This window comes from Myotis myotis, unplaced genomic scaffold, assembly GCF_014108235.1.
Source record: "Myotis myotis isolate mMyoMyo1 unplaced genomic scaffold, mMyoMyo1.p scaffold_m19_p_5, whole genome shotgun sequence".
Taxonomy (NCBI): Eukaryota; Metazoa; Chordata; class Mammalia; order Chiroptera; family Vespertilionidae; genus Myotis; species Myotis myotis.
Genome location: NW_023416357.1, coordinates 99,647,408 through 99,666,738, shown reverse-complemented (window position 1 = coordinate 99,666,738; position 19,331 = coordinate 99,647,408). Strand labels below are relative to the sequence as shown.

General features: G+C 45.4%; 1 protein-coding gene across 17 annotated transcripts in view; it reads right to left on the bottom strand.

Annotated features, from left to right (window-relative positions):
* Nucleotides 1–19,037, bottom strand: part of ANKS3 (ankyrin repeat and sterile alpha motif domain containing 3) — a 32,232-nt gene extending 13,195 nt beyond the window's left edge. For 2 of the 17 annotated variants that reach the window (XM_036308642.1, XM_036308644.1), the window contains exons 1-7: nucleotides 18,715–19,032; nucleotides 17,918–18,002; nucleotides 15,893–16,101; nucleotides 14,640–14,838; nucleotides 14,335–14,456; nucleotides 12,012–12,093; nucleotides 3,026–3,161 (exon numbers count right to left, since the gene is read on the bottom strand). In XM_036308642.1, the coding sequence (XP_036164535.1) occupies nucleotides 3,026–3,161; nucleotides 12,012–12,093; nucleotides 14,335–14,456; nucleotides 14,640–14,838; nucleotides 15,893–16,062 (709 nt within the window). In that variant the 5' untranslated portion in view covers nucleotides 16,063–16,101; nucleotides 17,918–18,002; nucleotides 18,715–19,032. Of the gene's footprint in view, nucleotides 1–3,025; nucleotides 3,162–4,251; nucleotides 4,282–7,704; nucleotides 7,815–12,011; nucleotides 12,094–14,334; nucleotides 14,565–14,639; nucleotides 14,839–15,892; nucleotides 16,102–17,917; nucleotides 18,003–18,714 lie in introns of those variants that run through there. The other 15 variants (XR_004967463.1, XM_036308643.1, XM_036308638.1 and 12 more) reach the window with 15 other exon arrangements.
* Between the last annotated feature and the right edge of the window lie 294 nt (nucleotides 19,038–19,331).

The following is a 19,331-nucleotide window of genomic DNA, read 5'->3' as shown; positions in this document are numbered from 1 at the left end:
CCAAGCAGAACATGGAATCACAAAAATAAGTGTACATGGGAGGGGAACCAAGGAAAAGGCAGCTCCGTGAATCTAAACCTCCCAACACGCACTCTCAGACCTGCACACGTCAGCGGGAACCACAGAGAGAATCTCACAAATCCCACACCTTCAACGTGACCTAGATGGCAGAGAGCACTGCAAACTTCAAAGTTCCTGCTGCTGCAAGGAGCAGGCAAGTGACCCTTTCCAGCAAAAAAGAACCGACTTACTCACCTCTATTCTCTGTGGGCAACGCGGCAGATCTAGGAAAAACCACACAGAGGAGAGATGACGGGGAAGACAAAGTCCACTCCGTGGGCAAAAATGCTGAAAAAGAATCCTGGTGGAGTGGAGCATGAGCCGGGGAAGTGACCTAAGAATGCACATGGGGCCTGAGGAACAGTCAGAGGAGCAGCAGGCCTTTTGGGGAGGGAGGCCTCTGGAAACTGGGTAGTGAAGAGAAAAGCAACCAGGGGAAGTTCAGGATCTGGCAAAACAAAATAATATCCAAGGACACATAATGCTGGGTCCAACCACATCCCACTCCAAAAGAGGCCACCAGTAAGAAGACTGGCCTTGGCACTGGGAGAAGGCGGCTCCTGGGCCAGGACTCACACACTAGCCAGGCCACTAAGCTCTGTCCGTGAAATGCAGACGCACCAGCGATCTTCGCCGACACACCAATACCACAGGGAGCACATAAACACAGGACTCAAACACACAGCAAGTAAAAACATTCCTTCCCTCTCTCCAAAACTCAGCCGAGGAGTAGGCAGAAAAACTGTGACATGACACTCTGAACTATACATCCTTCCACAGCACCTGAGGACAGGAAAAAGCACCCTGAATCCAAAATCCAAAATTCGAAACTGAGAGCAAAAAGGCAATATTATTTATGAATGAGTAGCCATACAAAACACTAAATAAAATAACAGCAAACAGAATCCAACACCACGTTAGGAAAATAATACGCCAACTAGGATTTATGCCAAGAATATAAACTTGGTTCATTATTAGGAAATTCATTAATAGAATACATGTTAATAGACCTAAGGAGAAAACTCCCAAACATCTCCATAGATGTTGAAAAAGCCTTTGACAAAATTCAACACTTATTTCTGTAGAAAACACTCAAGGAAATGACAGATACTTTAATATTAAAAAAATATGCACATCTAAAGGAGAGGAAATGGGGGACATCCGTAATACTGCCAACAATAAATAAATTTAAAAAAATACACACACACACACAGAGCCCTGGCCAATGTGGCTCAGTTGGTTGAGTGCTGTTCCATGTACCAAGAGGTCATCAGTTCCATTCCCAGTAAGGGCACATGCCTGGGTTGCTAGCTCGATCCCAAGCAGGGGGTGTGTAGAGGCAGCCAATTAATGTTTCTCTCTCATATCGATATTTCTCTCTTTCTCTCTCCCTCTCCCTTCCTCTCTCTCTAAAAATCAAACACACAAGCATACACACACACACACACACACACACCTTACTCTTAAGTCAGCATCTTACTTAATGTGGCATTTTTGCTAAGGTCAGGACTCAGTAACTGTCCACTGTCTCCACGTTGTACTAGAAGTATTAGCCAATGAAACTAAACAAACAAAATCAGAGGTATAAAAATCAGAAAGAAGTAGTAAGTCTATCACTATTTGCAGATTATATGGGAATATACCTGGAAAACCCTACAGAATCAATAAATAAAACTAACTCAAACAATGAAATAACTGAGTAAGGCAGAAGAATATAAAAATTGTATACAGACATCAACAGCCTTCATATTCACAGACAATAAGCAGTTAGAGGATATGATGGTAGTGGATCCCCATTTACAATAGCAACAAAGTAAACCACACACTTAGGAATATACTTAAATTATATGCAAAACATAACGAGGAAAAATTTCGCACCCTCTGCAAGACACAAAAGTATACTTGAACAAAAAGCACACTCCTTTTGTTAGATGGGATGCCTCAACATAAAGGGATAGTTAATTTATAAGTCTGCCAAAATCTTAATGTCAACATGCTGTTTTTAAGGAGCTAGGCAAGCTGATACTCAAGTTCACACACACACACAAAATGAAACCATGTCAGTACTAGAAGAAAACATGGATGAATTCTTGTACAACTAGGGCACAGGGAAAGATTTTTTTTTTAAATCCTCATCCGAGGATATTTTTACCATCGATCTTCTTAAAAATATATATTTTTTATTGATTTCAGAGAGGAAGGGAGAGGGAGAGAGAGATATAAATCAATGATGAGCTGCCTCCTGCACGCCCCATACCAGGAATCGAACCCACAACTCAGGCATATGCCCTGACCGGGAATCAAACATGACTTCCTAGTTCACAGGCCGATGCTCAACCACTGAACCATGCTGGCTGGGCTCCACTGATCTTTAGAGAGAGAGTGAAAGGAAGGGAGAAGGGGTAGAGAGAGAGAGAAACATCAGTGTGAAAGATACATCAAATGGTTGCCTCCTGAACATGCCCTAACCAGGGGGGCCAGGATGGAATATACAACCAAGGTACATGCCCTTGACCAGAATTTGAATCTGAGACTCTTTGTTGCTTGGGCCAACACTCTAACCACTGAGCCCACTGTCCAGGGCAGAGAAAGATTTTTATAACTCAAAATCCAGAGGAAAGAAGATTGATGTATTCGACTACGTAAAATTAAAACATTTTGCACAGCAACAAACACCATAAGAAAGTCAAGAAACAAGAACCAGAAGCCAGTCCCCTTGTGAGGCTGCCCTCCTCCATCTGGGTGGGCATCACAAGTCCACATCCTGGGTACCCGAATTCAGCCTGGTGGGTATACCTCTACACCCTAACTAACTAGTCCTCAGACAAGCAGCCCTCAACTCTGACTGCAAAATGGAGTCGTCAGGGGAGGCAGAGCTCTGGCAAGGCTGCAGGAGCCAAATCTCTTAGTAGGTGAGAGCAGGGGGAGGGACTTCAGGAAAGAGTGAGGCCACAGATACAGGTACCTGGGCTCCGATAGAGGCTCTTGGGCAGAGAAAGCGAGTGAGCATCGATCAACCCCACTATCTTCATGTGTCCATACTGCTTGGCCAGCATTCGGGCTGTGGCTCCACTGTGGTCTCTCGTGTCCACTTTGACTCCCTATGAAAATGGTAAAAGAACAAGAGTTAGGAACCTCCCCTGCACAGCACCCTCACTTCCAGGGCTGTGGACCCAGGATGAGAGGTGCAATGGCGTCTTCTCACCATCTTGGAAAGGTCTGCACCAGGGTCCTCTACAACCTCATAATGTGGGGAGAAAAGGCAAGGGCCTGTGTGGTCTCATTCTCAATGCTGAAAGTCGGGGTACAGTGAGGGGCTTGCTGGCTTGTCAAATAAGACATTAACCCAGCCATCTCACAGCTGAGGCAGCTCTCCAGGCTCATCGCCTGTTGGCTTTCAGCCGCCGGGGGGCAGGCAGACAGTTAAATAAGAGAGGCGATCAGGTGCTCCGGGCGAGGATGCTCTCAGGCTGCTGTGAGCGAGAGCCCGCCTTCACCCTTCACACCGGGCATGTGTCCACCTCGCTTCATTCTCTTCACACAGAAAATTGGAGACAACATTTTGGTAAGAAGCAGCCTTTAAAAGCATAATCAGAATAAGAGCCCCACTCTTCTGAAACAGAATTTGGTAATTTTATCCTAAGCCCTAAAAGTACTTATTCTATACAGCACTGTAATTACACTTCTGTGACTCTAAACTAAGGAAATAGCCCCAAATACAGAGAAAGCTTTTACGCACAAAGATGTTTAGCACAACATATTTGCGATAACGAAAACCCAGAGACAACTTTAATGCTCAGAGATGGAGAGTTCACTATGTTACCGTCATAAAAATAATTGGTAGAACCAAATTTTTAAAAGAACCAGGAGACAAAACTGTATACACATTCCAATCGCAGCAAAACAAATAAGTATACAGAAAGCACTACTGGAAGGAAATATACCCAAACTGTTAATATTATTTTTAAGTAGTGAGATAATGGGGACTTCTCACATCTTTCTTTTATACTTTCTAAACTTATTTCTATGAGCATGTTTACTTTTGAAACTAGAAAAGCCCAATAAACCTTCCATTTTCAAAGCTCCAACCGTGCGGTCTCGTATCTGCAGATGAGACTACAAGGTATTGGAGCTCAGTGCTCTGGAGGGCATATCAGCAAGAGAAAGTTAAAACATTAAAAGTGCACATACCCTTCCCTGGCTGGTGGCTCAGTTGGCTGGGCATCATCCCATGCACCAAAAGGTTGCCAGTACGATTCCCGGTCAGGGCACATGCCCAGGTTGCGGGTTCCATCCCTGGTCAGGGCATGTAAGGGAGGCAACCGATCAATGTTTCTTTATCACATCGACGTTTCTCTCTCCCTCCTCTCTTTCTAAAAATCAATAAACATCCTCAAGTGATGACTGAAAAAAGACAATTTCTAGAGGGGAAGGGAGAACTGGGTGAAGGTGGTCAAAAGGCACAAACTTTCAATTATAAAATAAAAAAAATACTAGGCATGTAGTGTACAACATGGTGACTATAGTGAACACTACTGTATGATGCACAGGGAAGTTGTTAAGAGAGTAAATCCTAAGAGCTCTCATCACAAGTTAAAACACAGAGCCCCGGCCTGTGTGCTCAGCCTGCACACCACAGGGTCTCGGGTTTAGTTCTCCGTCAAGAGCTCGTACCTGGGTTTCAGGTTTACTCCCCACCCTATCTGGGCGTGTGCAGGAGGCAACCAGTTGATGTGTCTCTCTCACATCAATGTTGCTTTCTCTTTCTCTCTTTCTCCTCCATCCCCTCCTGCTCCTCCCTCCCTTCCTCTCTTGCTGAAAAGCAATGGAAAAAAATATCCTCAGGTGAGGATTAACACCCCCCACAAAATACACAGGGCAGGGCAAAAGTGGGTTGACAGTTGTGAGTACATAAAACAGAGTTTATTCTTGTATCACTATTCATTAATTATTTTATTATTTTCCATATGAACAACTGTAAACTTACTTTTGTCCTACCCCAGTGATGGCGAACCTTTTGAGCTCGGCGTGTCAGCATTTTGAAAAACCCTAACTTAACTCTGGTGCCGTGTCACATATAGAAATTTTTTGATATTTGCAACCATAGTAAAACAAAGACTTGTATTTTTGATATTTATTTTATATATTTAAATGCCATTTAACAAAGAAAAATCAACCAAAAAAATGAGTTCGCGTGTCACCTCTGACACGCGTGTCATAGGTTCGCCATCACTGTCCTACCCATTATGTTAGCAACTTATTTTCATAATCTATACGAGATGATAGATGTTAACTGAACTTACTGTGGTAATCACTTCACATATACATAAGTCAAATCAACTTATACAGTGATATATATCAATTATCTCAAAAAAACTGGTGGGGGAAAAATATGATTTCCACTGAGCCAAACCGGTTAGGGCTGATTTCTAGTTTCAGTTTGATAAAAGAAGCCCAAAGGTTTCAACCAGAACCAACAATACTATCTTCACGGTAGGGTTTTACCTAGTACCTGTTATTAAGCCTGGAAGACTTCAACCTCAGGCTACACCAAAGCAATACTATTCCTTAACAAGAAATGAGGAAAAAAGGAGACACAAGAACAAGAAGGCCCCTGAGGTGAGGAAAGAGAATATTAGAATTTCTATCTATTTACCCTTTAAATGTTTTCCCAACTTTCTTCCTATTTTATAATATACATAAATTATAGGAAAATTACATGATCAACATTCATTGTAACTGACAGGAAAGCGGGATCAAAGTTTAGAGGCCACGGACCAGTCGTAACGTGTGTGCACTCATCAGCTGGAGGGCCACTGGATCAACTCTCAGCTCCCTGAGAGGCCCAAACGCACCCCATCATCCTGCCCAGACTGAGCTGCTGGAGTCAGCCCCCACTGGGAAGGGACAAGGGGTGCAAGGGAAGCAGCCACAGTCCTTTCCTCCCCTGGCGAGGAGTCTGAGGTGCCTGGCCTCATCCACTTCTCCATCTCCGAGAAAGAAGCCTGGCTCTGGTGGGACCTGGTGGGCCCACCCGTCTGGCTAACCATGACGCAGCAGGAGATCTGCAAGGAACACGGAGTGGTCATACAGGGCTAGCCAGGCAGCCTCCCCAGCAGTGGAGCAAACTGGTCCAATAGTCACATGCTCTGAGCCGTGCCCACCGGCCACCACAGCCAGAGGCAATTGCTTGAAATTGGCCAACAACTTTGCTGATTAGTGAGCTCAAGGAAGAACTCCATTGATTTCCTGAGTTTGATAATGTATGCAATTATGAAAGAAAAAAATCTTGTTTTTAGGAAATACATATGAAAGTAGTTAGGGGCATTATGTTAGCAACTTATTTTCAAATAATTTTTAAAAGATTATACGTATGTAGTCTGACTGGTACGGCTCAGTGGTTGAGTATTAACCTATGAATCAAGAGGCCATGGTTCAATTCCCAGTCAGGGCACATGCCCGGGCTGGGGGCTCAATCCCCAGTGTGGGGAGTGCAGGAGGCAGCTGATAAATGATTCTCTTTCATCATTGATGTTTCTGTCTCTCTCTTCTTCTCCCTTCCTCTCTGAAATCCATGAAAAGATATTTTAAAAAATATTATATGTATATATATTGAGAGATATGAAATGTTAACACTGGGGAATCTAGCAAAGGTACATAAATTCTGAGTACTATTTTGTGATGTTTAAGTCTGAAATTAATTCAAAGTTTAAAATTTTTTAAATTTTCCAAAAGAAATCCAATACAATTTGTTTTCCCTGAGTACGAGTTGCCCATACACAGTCTCAGACCCAGCTGGGGAGTAAATAATCTGCACGATAGATAAATGATATAAGGTCTCTGATTTACCAATACGTTTTCTGTTTAAAACCTACATGAGTAACTGTCTCTTACAATTTTCAGTTCTACATTATTTAAAATCAGAGTCTAAACTAACTCAGAAGCAGAGGTTATGCTTCTTACAGTTCTTGGCTCATCTATTTTTCTTTGTGCCCATCTATTCTTGATCCTAGGCTATGTCTTAAGGATCCTAGTCTGTGTGATGAGGCTTATCTTCAAAGAATAATTATTTGTAGAAAAGGAAGCCCAAATGGCTAACATATGAAAAGATGCCCCACCTCACCAGAAATCTGGAACATAAAAATCAACAGGAGACAGCTTGTCTGATACCACGTAGCAGGTGTCACTGAGGGTGTGAGAGGCAAGAGCTATAAAATACTATGGAAAAGTGTAAACTAGAACAACTATGGGAGAAAGCAAGTTAACACTCTCTAGTGCAGATGCACCCACCGTACACACCGAAGTTCTACGTTGAAGATTACATCCTGATCTCCTAGAGAAATCTATTCACACATGCTTGAGAAGACAGGCAAGAAATGTAAACTGCAGCACTGTTAGGAATAGCTAACACCACTTAAATGTCCACTAAAAAAGGAAATGATAAACATATTTATACAGTCAATAAGTACAGAGCTGTTAAAATGAGTGAATGATGTCTAATTTACCGACACTGTTGAATGACACATACAATCTGGTATGTTATTTATATGAATCTTTAAAATATATAAAAACAAGTCCGTGCATTGCTAAGGACACACAGTATGTGATGAAAGGATCAAAATCAGAGACAGGAAAGGTACAGACCAGCATCTGGATAGTGGTGATCTCTGGATCATGTGGGTTAGTTGCATTATCTTCTGTGCTTTTTTACATGTTTAAAGTACTTCACAATTTAAGATTCATAATTCTTGCTGCTGTGGAAAGAGTGTCAGTTGGTACAACTTGCTCTTCGGATGGCAATTTGGCAACATCCATGTTAATTTAAGACTGTACTTACTCTTCAATCTTGCACTTTTAGTACTGAACTGTACAGAGGTGGTTGCACACATGTGCAGAGATATATGTGCACAGATATTCTCAAAGCAATGTGCATAATAGCAAATGGTTGGCAACAATCCAATTCTATCTAGACCACTTTAAAGAAATTGATTCATCCCTACAAGGGAGTACGATGCCACACACACAAGAAAAAAGCTTTATATGCTGATACAAAACAATATCCAGGATAGACAATTAAGTTAAAAAAAAAAAAAAGGCAAGTTGGGGATTAGCCACAGGAAGAGTGACCAAGAAACTGAGGCAAAGGCCAGAGGCAGGCTCACTGTCTATCTTCTGTCTCATCTGCATTTTTACCATGTAAATGTACTATCCCCAAATCGGATAGAGTGTCAGCCTGCAGACCAAAGGGTCCTGGGTTCGATTCTGGTCAAGGGCACATATCTCGGTTGCAGGCACTGGTCGGGGCACATGCAGGAGGCAACCAATCGATGTGTTTCTCTCACATCAATATTTCTGTCTCTCCCACTCTCTCTAAAAATCAATTGTTAAATATCCTCTGGTGAGGATTAAAAATAAGTAAGTAAATAAAAAGATGTTAACATTTTATTATTCTAAAATTCCCACCAATAAGTAAGAAAAACCCCCCACAAACTATACAATAGAAAATTGGGCCCAAAATATAAAGAGACAATTCATCAAAGAATTACAAATGGCCAATATACTTTAAAATGTTCAACCTCATTAGCAAGTACAAACCAAAACTAGATGCCACTCTTCTCCCACCAGATTGGAAAAAAATTTAAGGTGGGTAACCTCCCATCTTAAGGGCTGGTGAGAAAATGAGCACCTTTGTATATTATTGGTGGAAAGGACTATAGAAACAACTTTTCAGTGGGAATTTAGTGCTTTATATATAAACTAAATATTTCTCCTACTGGATTTTTAAAACAACTTTATTAAAATACAATTCACATACTATGCAATTCACCCACTTACAGTGTACAATTCAATGGTGTGCCACCATCGCCCCAATTTCAGGACTTCTTCATCACCCTAAATAGAAATCTTGCATCCCTTAACCACCACCCTCTCCCCAATCTTCCCAGCCCCTCTAGCCCTAGGCAACCACCACTGTCTCTATAGCTTTGCTTATCCTGGATATCTATCTATATATATAAAAAGCCAGAGACCAGGATGCCAGAACCACCGGTTGCTACGACGCCCACTGCGGACAGCGAACTGGCCTGATCAGGGGGTGGGGCCGACTGCCCCTGACCACCCAATAGGGTGCTGGGCTGGCCGGCCAACCTCCTGCAGCCCCTCCTCCACCCAGCCCCACCCCAGATCATCCCCCCACTCCCATCAGGGGCAGGACAGGCAGGCCAACCACTCATGGCCCCTCCCCCAGGCTGCTGGCCCCTGATTGGCCCCCCAGCCAGCCCACCGCCCACAGCCCGCCCCACCCCCGATCGGCCCCCCCAACACACACCAATCAGGGGTGGGGCCTGCCAGCCAACCTCCCAAGGCCCCTCCCGTGGCTGCTGATCCCCGATTGGCCCCCACCCCATTTGGGGGTGGAGCCAACCGGACAATCGCCCACAGTCCCTCCCCCCAGCTGGCCTTGCCCTGATCAGGCCCCCATTGGGGTGGGCCAGCCAGCCAACCTCCTGCCATCTCCTCCTCCTGATAGGCCCGGCCCCAATCTGCCCCTATAGGGGCCAGGCCAGCCAGACCCCACCTGTGCATGAATTCGTGCACTGGGCTTCTAGTTTCATATAAAAGGAATCATACAATATGTGGTTGTGCCTGGCTTTCACTGAGCATTATTTTCAAGGTTCATCTTTTTATGCCTGATTAATATTGTATGGATATAACACATTTTATTTATCCATTTGTCAGCTAATGGACATTTAGGTTGTTTCCACCCTTTGGTTATTATAAATAACACTGCTATGGACATTTGTGTTTTAAGTTTTTGTATGGACATATTTTCAACTCTCTTGTCTACATACCTAGGAATGCAACTGCTGGGTCACACAGTAACTACTATGTTTGACTGAGGAATAGCCAGACTGTTTTCCAAAGAGGCTGCATCATTTATATTCCCATAAGCAATGTATGAGGGTTTCAATTTCTCCACATCCTCACTAACTCTTGTTAAAGTCCATCTCTTTTTTATTATAGACATCCTAGGAGTTTTGATTTACATTTCCCTGATGACTAATGATGTCAAGTATTTTTTTCATGTGCCTATTGGCCACCTGTGTATTCTTTTTTTTTTTTTTTTTTTTTTTGTGTGTGTGTGAAATGTCTACTTGGATCCTTTACATATCTGTCAATTATCTTTTTATTAGGACCTATTAAATTTAAAAAGTGAGCACCAGCAATCCCTCTTGTAGAAATACAGTATACATAAATAACTACACGCAGGCTAAAGCTATTTATAATAATAAAAACGTAATATGCTAATTAGACCGGATGTCCTTCCGGATGACCTTCCAGACGAAGCCGGAGCTGCGAGGGAAGCCCAGGAAGCCCGGGTCCCAGGTGCCAAAGGGAAATCGGTGCCGGCAGCTGGGGGAAGGAAGGCCTACTCTTGCACAAATTTCATGCATCGGGCCTCTAGTATATACATAAAAATATTCCCTGGAGCACTGTTTACAATTGCAAGATGGTGGAAACCTAAGAACTAATTAAATTAATTACGGCACAGATTATACATGTAATACCATACAGGATAAGATGTCTATGGCAGCCCTGACCGGTTTGGCTCAGTGGATAGAGCGTCGGCCTGTGGACTGAAGGGTCCCAGGTTCGATTCCGGTCAAGGGCATGTACCTTGGTTGTGGGCACATCCCCAGTAGGAGGTGTGCAGGAGGCAGCTGATCGATGTTTCTCTCTCATCGATGTTTCTCTCTCATCGATGTTTCTGACTCTCTATCCCTCTCCCTTCCTCTCTGTAAACAATCAATAAAATATATTTAAAAAAAAAAAAAGATGTCTATGGCATATTAAGTGATCTTTTGTTTTTCTCTTTTAAGTCATCTTTTTAAAAGCTACAGACCAAATATACAGAAGGATCCCACTTTGTCCAAAATAAAAAGCACCTTTTTTGCAGGTGTCTTCAGACATGCCTTTCTAAGCACAAGAACAGTCCTGGGGTGTCCCTTTATCAAACCAACTGGGCATCGTGGAGAGGAGCAGGGAGTGGTTGAAAAGGGAAGAAGATCCTTGCCTTCTTACTCTATATACTTTTCTTTAAGTATTGGGATTTAAAAAAATGTATTTTCCATACTTTTCAAATAATAGTATTTTTTAAATTCTTACAGGAAGAGGTGTCTATTTTTACTCATCACTGTACCCTTAATGCCTAAGTGCCACAACACTTGACATCAATAGATTCTCAATGAAAATGTATTGAATAATAAAGAGCAATTCTTTCTATGTAGCAGAAAATTCTGTAATAGTTTACTAGAGGCCTGGTGCACGAATTCATGAACGGGTGGGGTCCCTCAGCCTAGCCCAGTGGTGGGCAAACTTTTTGACTCGAGGGCCACAATGGGTTCTTAAACTGGACCGGAGGGCCGGAACAAAAGCATGGATGGAGTGTTTGTGTGAACTAATATAAATTCAAAGTAAACATCATTACATAAAAGGGTACGGTCTTTTTTTTTTTAGTTTTATTCATTTCAAACGGGCCGGATCCGGCCCGCGGGCCGTAGTTTGCCCATGGCTGGCCTAGCCAGTGATCGAGGACTATCGGGGGGGCCGGCCAGCCAGGGGAAAGGATCCCAGGAGGTCGGCCTACTGTCCCCCCTCCTCCCGATTGGGAGGTTGGGGAGGTTGGCCAGCCAGCCCCCCAATTGGGGCCGATGCAGGTGCTGGCCGGCTGGAGGAGGGGCTGCAGGAGGTTGACTGTGGGAGCGCACTGACCACCAGGGGGCAGGTCCTGTGTTGAGCATCTGGTGGTTAGTGCGCATCACAGCGACTGGTTGACTGGTCGTTTGGTCGTAAAGGTTGCTTAGGCTTTTATATATATATATATAAATACTTCAGTGATGATTCGTCACTTGCTGTAAGTAAATTATAAGCTAACAAAGAGGGTCACTTACATGATTCAGAAAATACTGCACAATTATTTCATGGCCAGCAGCAGCTGCTTCCATCAAAGGGGTGAATCCATATATTGGCTCCCTGCAAGATAGAGGCCACAGTCCAATGATTAGCAGAGAGTTCTTTCCTTATGCGGACAAAACCATGCTGATGTCCCTGGGTGGTGTTCCTAAGTGGTTAGAGCATCAGCCCTATACCAAAGGGTTAAGGGCACATACCTGGGTTGAAGGTTCAATCCTTGGCCCCCGATCGGGGCACATACAGGAGGCAACCAATCGATGTGTCTCTCTCACATTAATGTTTCTCTCTCTCCCTCTTTCTCCCTCCCCCACCCTCCCTTGCTTCCACTCTCTCTAAAAATCAACGGAAAAAATAACCTGTTGAGGATTAAAAAAACAAACCAAGCTGATGCAAAGTCACCCAGCCCTAACTGCAGCAGTCTCCCTCGAAAAGAATTACCGGACAAAGATGAGAAAAGTTCTTATCAACACACCAGCTTCGTAAACTCTTCTGGTTGCCATCCCACTCTAGTATTTTGTCCTAAAGACATTCTGTCTCCCTACTTCACTCCTTCTAAGCTGTCTGCACCTGCTATCTCTTAAGTCTCCACTCGAATCACCTGCAAAAGGCAGCTATTGCCCTTCATTGCTCACAGAAAGCTAATGTCTCCCGTCCACCTATTCAGACCCTCTTTTCAGTTCAGCTTCCTCCAGGAACCCTCCCAAAAGCCCCAAGACTAATAATCTACTTGCTCTTACTATGCCTGGTACCCAATGCTTATTTTCTGTGCTTGGTTATGGTTAACTCAGCACTGTCTTCAGGGTGCCCCTTAATCCTCACTTCTTTCATGCTGGTCTAGAAGACAGAAACCAAGCTAAATACTGGATTTCAGCCATTCTAAAACACATTTTAACATCTCTGCAGTCAGAATGTGTCTCAAAATCCATAGGTGAGTTGCAGTTTAATTAGTATTTTTTTCTTTCTTGGTGGCATGTAAAACTATGGTGTGTCTTATAATAGATGACATCAACTGAGGGCTGTGGAAGTGCCAGTTGGAGGGCGTAGAGGGCGGGGAGGGTGATAACGGAGAAGGTAAAGGGGGATAAATGGTGATGGAAGGAGACTTGACTTGGGGTGGTGAACACACAATACAACATATAGATGACGTATTGTAGTGCTGTATACCCGGAACCTGTATAATTTTATTAATCAATATCACTCCAATAAATTCAATAAAAATAAAGAAAGAAAAGAAAGGGGATTATCATCATGACAGGCTTCAGACCAGTGGTTCTCAACCTTGGCTGCACATTAGAATCACCTGAGAATCTTTTTTTTAAAATATATTTTATTGATTTATTTTTACAGAGAGGAAGGGAGAGAGATAGAGAGTTAGAAACATTAATGAGAGAGAAACATCGATCAGCCGCCTCCCGCACATCTCCCACTGGGGATGTGCCCGCAACCAAGGCACATGCCCTTGACCGGAATCGAACCCGGGACCCTCCAGTCCGCAGGCCGACACTCTATCCACTGAGCCAAACCGGTTTCGGCAAGAGAATCTTTTTAAAATCCTGATTTCTGGGCCTCATCCTCCGGAAATTCTGTTTCTTTGTTATGGGTTGGGGCCACAACATTAGTAACAACGAAACAGAATTTCCAGAGGATGAGGCCCAGGAATCAGGATTTTAAAAAGATTCCCAGGTGATTCTAATGTGCAGCCAAGGTTGAGAACCACTGCTTTAGACAATATCCCTTCCAGCTTATGAATCTCATGACTGTTTTCAAAGCATCACCTCACCTGAGAAGGCCAAAAGGACAAAGGAGAAAGGAATTAGCATTGCCATCCACTATGTTAGGCCCTTGACATATATAAAATAATATGTAATTCTTCGAACAATTCTATGACATAGGTATTACTATTCTCAGTTTTCACATAAAGAAAATGAGGCTCAGAGAGTTTTGTTTGTTTGTTTATAGCAAAGGTGGAAATTTATTGAAGAACAAGTACAGACTCCCACGTGGGGAAAGGAAAAGAATCTCACAGCACAGACTCCCACATGGGGGAGGGGGGGGCAGTACTGAGGCTCAGAGGGCTTAAAGTGCTGCACCCAATGTTCCCTGACAGATGTGTAAAAAGGCCAGAATTATCCCTAGGATCCTGCACCTGAATGGGACTGTCTCTTCTGCCACTTTGTCTGAACCCCTCTTATGGAGGAGGGGCTGCCATGATTCTGGCCTGTAGTTGCCTGTATAGCTGCCCTCCTTAGAGTAAGATGTGACTACACCCACTCCTATGGCCACTTAAGACCTGGTAATCACCTCACGTTGGCATTTGCTCCACTGTCCAAAAGGAACTTGACCATCTGCTGATGTCCTGCGCTGGTGCAGTGGAAGAGGGCAGTCCAGCCTTGAATGTCCTTCATTTCTAGCTCAGCGCCTTGCTTCAAGAGAACACAGAATGCTTGTTACGGCCTCGTCTCCTCTACGTGGGGGGGGCCCTCCAGGTCATCATGCTGAAAGAATCAAAGTGATTACACGCACACTATGGCCTACAGTGGTTCACTCTCTGCCAGAGCAGCCAGGAGCCCCTCAGGTTTCTGGGCCCGAGTCCCCTCGTAGCTCACCTGGAGGAGAAAGTAGGCGATGCTCTCGTTGCCACAGCTGGAAGCAAGCATCAGTGGAGTCTGCCCTTCCGGGGTCGGCACATTCACACTCACCCCCGCCTCGAGCAGCAGGTGCACGATGGTATCGTGTCCAATGTAGGAGGCATACATCAGCGGGGTCCAGCCACCACCATTCTTCTTATTCAAATCTAACTCTCTCCTAAACAAACGCAAGATATGCTAGCCATGCCCAGCCATCTCACAGGTGGGGTGTACCAGAGCTGGAGTCAAGGCCAGGAATGAAGCTGAACGTCCTATAGTGCACAGGACGGCCCCCACCACAAAGAAGACCTGGTCCAGATTGTCAGTAGGGCCAAGATCGAGAAATCCTGACCTGGAGCCTTGACTACCTTCCACCGACTGACCACAGTCTGGTAGCCAGTGCTGGGGGGAGAGGAGTACAATGGGATGTCCCTCACCACAGTGCACTTGCACTTGACTGGCCAGGTTTTTTTAAGTGATGGCTACGACTTGGGCACTGGAAATCTGGGGCTTCAACAAGATTTGACTTTGATGCCCCAGGAACGGGAAAAGGCACATGTAGGTATGGACATAGATCGTTTCTCGGTGTTATCGATGACAAATGGAAATATAAGCACAAAGTGTGGTGGATATAAAGGGTGTGAAGGCGAGGAAACAGATTATTTTCCAAAAATTACAGTACACATCACATTGTACTACAAACCAGACATAGCCAAGGTCCACCGCTGTTATATGGGGACTTATTATAACATTAGTAAAAAGGGTATGTGGGCAGTTAGTTTGGGTGGCAGTCCTCCAGAGGGGCAGATGAACCTTGCTGCCTCCTCCTCCTCCTCTTTGGCAGATGCTGGAGGGAAGAGGGCACCAGGGATTAAAATGATCCCCTAGGAAAAGAAGGCCATAGGGCATTGCTTTCTATTTTTATTTGAGCATTTCTGCAGTTAGTAGAAACCATAAAATTACTTTGGTTAAAGTAAGCTGGAAATGTTTCTAACTATACCTATGAAAAAAAGTTTAGCTTTTTCTTCCTAGGAATAAAAACTGCCTTCCTTATTAGAGTCCAGCACAAACCATTATTCACAACTGCCTGAGAGAAGCAGGGTTAATCTAGGCCATATGTACTAAATGTCTATGAATCCTGGTTAGCTTACTCATATCTCTATGTGGTAGTTAAGGCCACTGAGATGGGCCTCAAAATCTAAAGAGGAGGAATATTTCCCAAGATGTCTTACCGCTGCACACATTCCTTCACCACTTCATACTGGCCGATGGAAGCAGCTGTATGGAGATCCAAGGGGATGGCCAGCTGCTCCCAGCTGACCTGGGCACCTGGCCCATGCCACATCGACAAGCTGCGGGTCAGGAGTTCTGGCTCACTGGCTTCGTCACTGAGCTCCGACATCGCTGTGGAGGGAGGTCCAGGGGTTATGTCCTTTCTTTCCTGGTGGTTCCAGGGAATGAAAACAAGATGGTCACACTCATACCTGCAGTAGGTGGTTATGTCACAACCTGGGACTGATTTAGACAACTTTCTTCCATTAAATATTGTATGATTTTGTCCAGCCAGCGTGGCTCAGTAGTTAAGCCTCAACCCATAAACTGGGAGGTCACTGGTTCGATTCCCTGTCAGGGCACATGCCCAGGTTGCAAGCCCGATCCCGAGGAGGGGGCGTGCAGGAGGCAGCAGATTGATGTTTCTCTCTCATCCATGCTTCTCTCTCTCTCCCTCTCTCTGAAATCAATAAAAACATCTTTTTTTTTAAAGTGTATGATTTTGTGAGCTTGTCACCAGGCAGAAAAAGAAGAGCACACATGGTGAGTCAAACACTGCAGGGTATATTTTCCTTCATTATCCTCAGGCCCCACATTCTAGAAAGGGTATTTCCCAGGAATTCAAGAAGCCTGAAAACCTCCTGGATGGTAAATAAAGAAATGCTAATTGGGTCAGTGGACCAAATCAGCTCTTGGGTGTGGGGAAAAGAACCCTGCACTTAGAACAAGATTTAGCTCTGCTGCCCTGGCCAGGTGGCTCAGCTGTTTGGAGCAGCATCCCTTATACTAAAAGGTTGTAGGTTTGATTCCAGTCAGGGCACATACCTAGGTTGCGGGTTCGATCCCTGGTGAGGGCACAAACAGGAGGCAACCAACGGATGGTTCTCGCTCACATCGATGTTTTTCTCTCTCTGTGTCTCTCTTCCTCTCCCTAAAACAAACAAACAAGCAAACAAAAACAATAGGAACATATCCTCTGGTGAGGATTAAAAAAAGTTAGCTCTGCTATTTGGCATCTCCCATCCCCAGTTCTTCACTGTCTAATGGATACATAATAACTCAAAGGGCTGCTATTAAAGACACACGGAAGACAGAGTAAGCAAACAGTGGCACATTCATAAGATGGAATGCTACGCAGCATTAAACAGAAAGAACAACAGTTGATACACACAACATACCACACAACCCAGGAACCAATCTCAAACATATTGGGCTAAAAGCCAGACTCAAAGGCTACCTACTGTATGATTCCATTTATATGACTTCCTAGAAGAAATAAAACTAAATAGCTGGAGAACAGACTAGTAGTACCAAGGGTTGGGGGTGTGAGGTGCACAAAGATATAGCAAGAGGGAATCTGAGGGTGATGGACCTGTTCTGCGTCTTAATTGGTGGATGTGTAACTCTATGTATTTATCAAAACTCATAGACCTGGACACCAAGTGAATGAATTTTACTGTATGTAAATCGTTTTAAACAAATAAAATTCGGAAAAATTGAGAGCCCCTATCACAGGAACTAGAATCTGATTGGTGTTCAGCAAATGTCAAGTAACTACGAATCTTCCTCTTCATCTCTTGAAAGTGGGAGAGAGAGGACAATACCAGGAAGACTCTGTGATTACGAGAGCCTTTTATTCTGGGAATCCTACCCAAATCAAGGCCAAGTCATTAGCTTCTTAGTAAAACCCTCAGGTCCAGGAGTGACATTTGTCTCCTATTCTTCTCTGGGTGAAATAGAGAAAACAAAGAAGGGCAAAGTCCAATTCAGAAGGCCTAACGGTACCACCGATGCCACTCGGACCTCACTCTCTACCAAAGAATGCTTCCAAGCCCCAGGAGACAGCCAAGATGGCCAAGACAACAAACAAGCTGCCAGTTTGGGAGACAAAAGATTTGTAGGCCTTTTGCAAGAGTATGTGTACATGTGATGGGGCCCACAGGCAACAAAATGCAGAGCAAAACCCTGCCTCCTGGAACCCCCACCTTGCACAGCTGGCAGGGCTGAGTCCAAGCAGCTCTCACTTTGCAGGTGTGAACCTTCAACCGGAGCAGTCCTGACCCACAGAGCCTGGATTAAAAGTCAAAAAAGCTGAGTGTCAGGGCAGAGCTCCTTTCAAACACCCCTCAAGCCCTCTGTGGGTGTGTCTCTCCTACCCCAAACGCCTCCTCTTGGGTGGGGCCCATGTTCACTCTCCTCTGATTGGATGCTCACATGCCCGACGGAGTGCTGAGGGCTAATCAGAACCAGGCCCCTACTCAAGAAGCTTACGGAGAACTTGGATGCGAAGGGACCATAAAGCTAATATTACTTCCTTTTCACCCTGTCACTGCCAAACGCAGCATGATTATATTTAATACTTTTAGAAAAGTTCTTTTGCATATCGCTTCCAGAACTTATCTCCAGGAAGTAGTGCTAGGGATGCGAACTTTTTTCACTCTACCTTTTGGTTCTGTGCATTTTGTAAAATAGTAAGTACCATTATTTTAAAAATAAGCAAAATGTTAACTTAAAAAAGGTGCCGGTGGTCGACCGTCACGCCCACAGGGAAGAGATCCATATGAGCCCCAGGGCACGCCCTGCGGTGCTAGCTCGCTGGCCTCCGGCGGGGCCGGGGCATCCCAATCTCCTTCTCCGGCTCTGGGGAGGGTCCCTAGGGAAGAGCCGGAGCACCGACAGCACAGACGTCCCTGCCGTCTCCTCCCAGGAACCCTACACGGAACGTGGCTTCAGCTCCCCGCCCCACAGCTGCAGAGGCGAAAGCTCCGAGTCAGAAACTCACTGAGCGAGCGAGTCGCAGGCTGGGACGCCCCGCGGCGGGCGGCGCAGGTGGGCAGCAGGTGCGGCACCAGGCGGGGCCGGGCCGCGGTGGACCCTACCTGCGCGGACCTCAGGTCCTGGGTCGCCTTCGGCTATCTGCCGCCGCCGACTGCACGCCCGCTGGCTGCTGCGCTCCTCCGGCTGGACCCACGCTGCGCCGCGCGCGCCCGGGAGCCCTCCACGCCGGCTGCCTCAGCGGCTGGACCCACGGCCCTGCTCCCGCCCCGGAAGTGGTTGAGGAGGCGCGGAGCACGCCGGGACGTTCGCGGAATCACAGAACAGCTCTGGGCGCAGTGGAATTCGGCGGTTCCACACCCGGACCTTCCCGTCAGCTCGTCCGCTCTCTGTAGGACGCCCGCTGCAACCAATGAGCTGGGAGAGTGCGCCTGCCCCGCCCCTCTCTGACCATAGCAACCAATCCTATTGCAAAAGGGGCAAGACGCGCCAAGCCCCGAAAGAGGCAGGGGGTTGGGGAGCGGGGGCGAGAGGGGCGGTTGGCAGTCGGTAAAGTAAGACTCCCCTGAGGGGGTAGCCCGAAGGCGGTGAAAGGTTCAGTAGTTGCGCCGCGGCCCAAGGGGG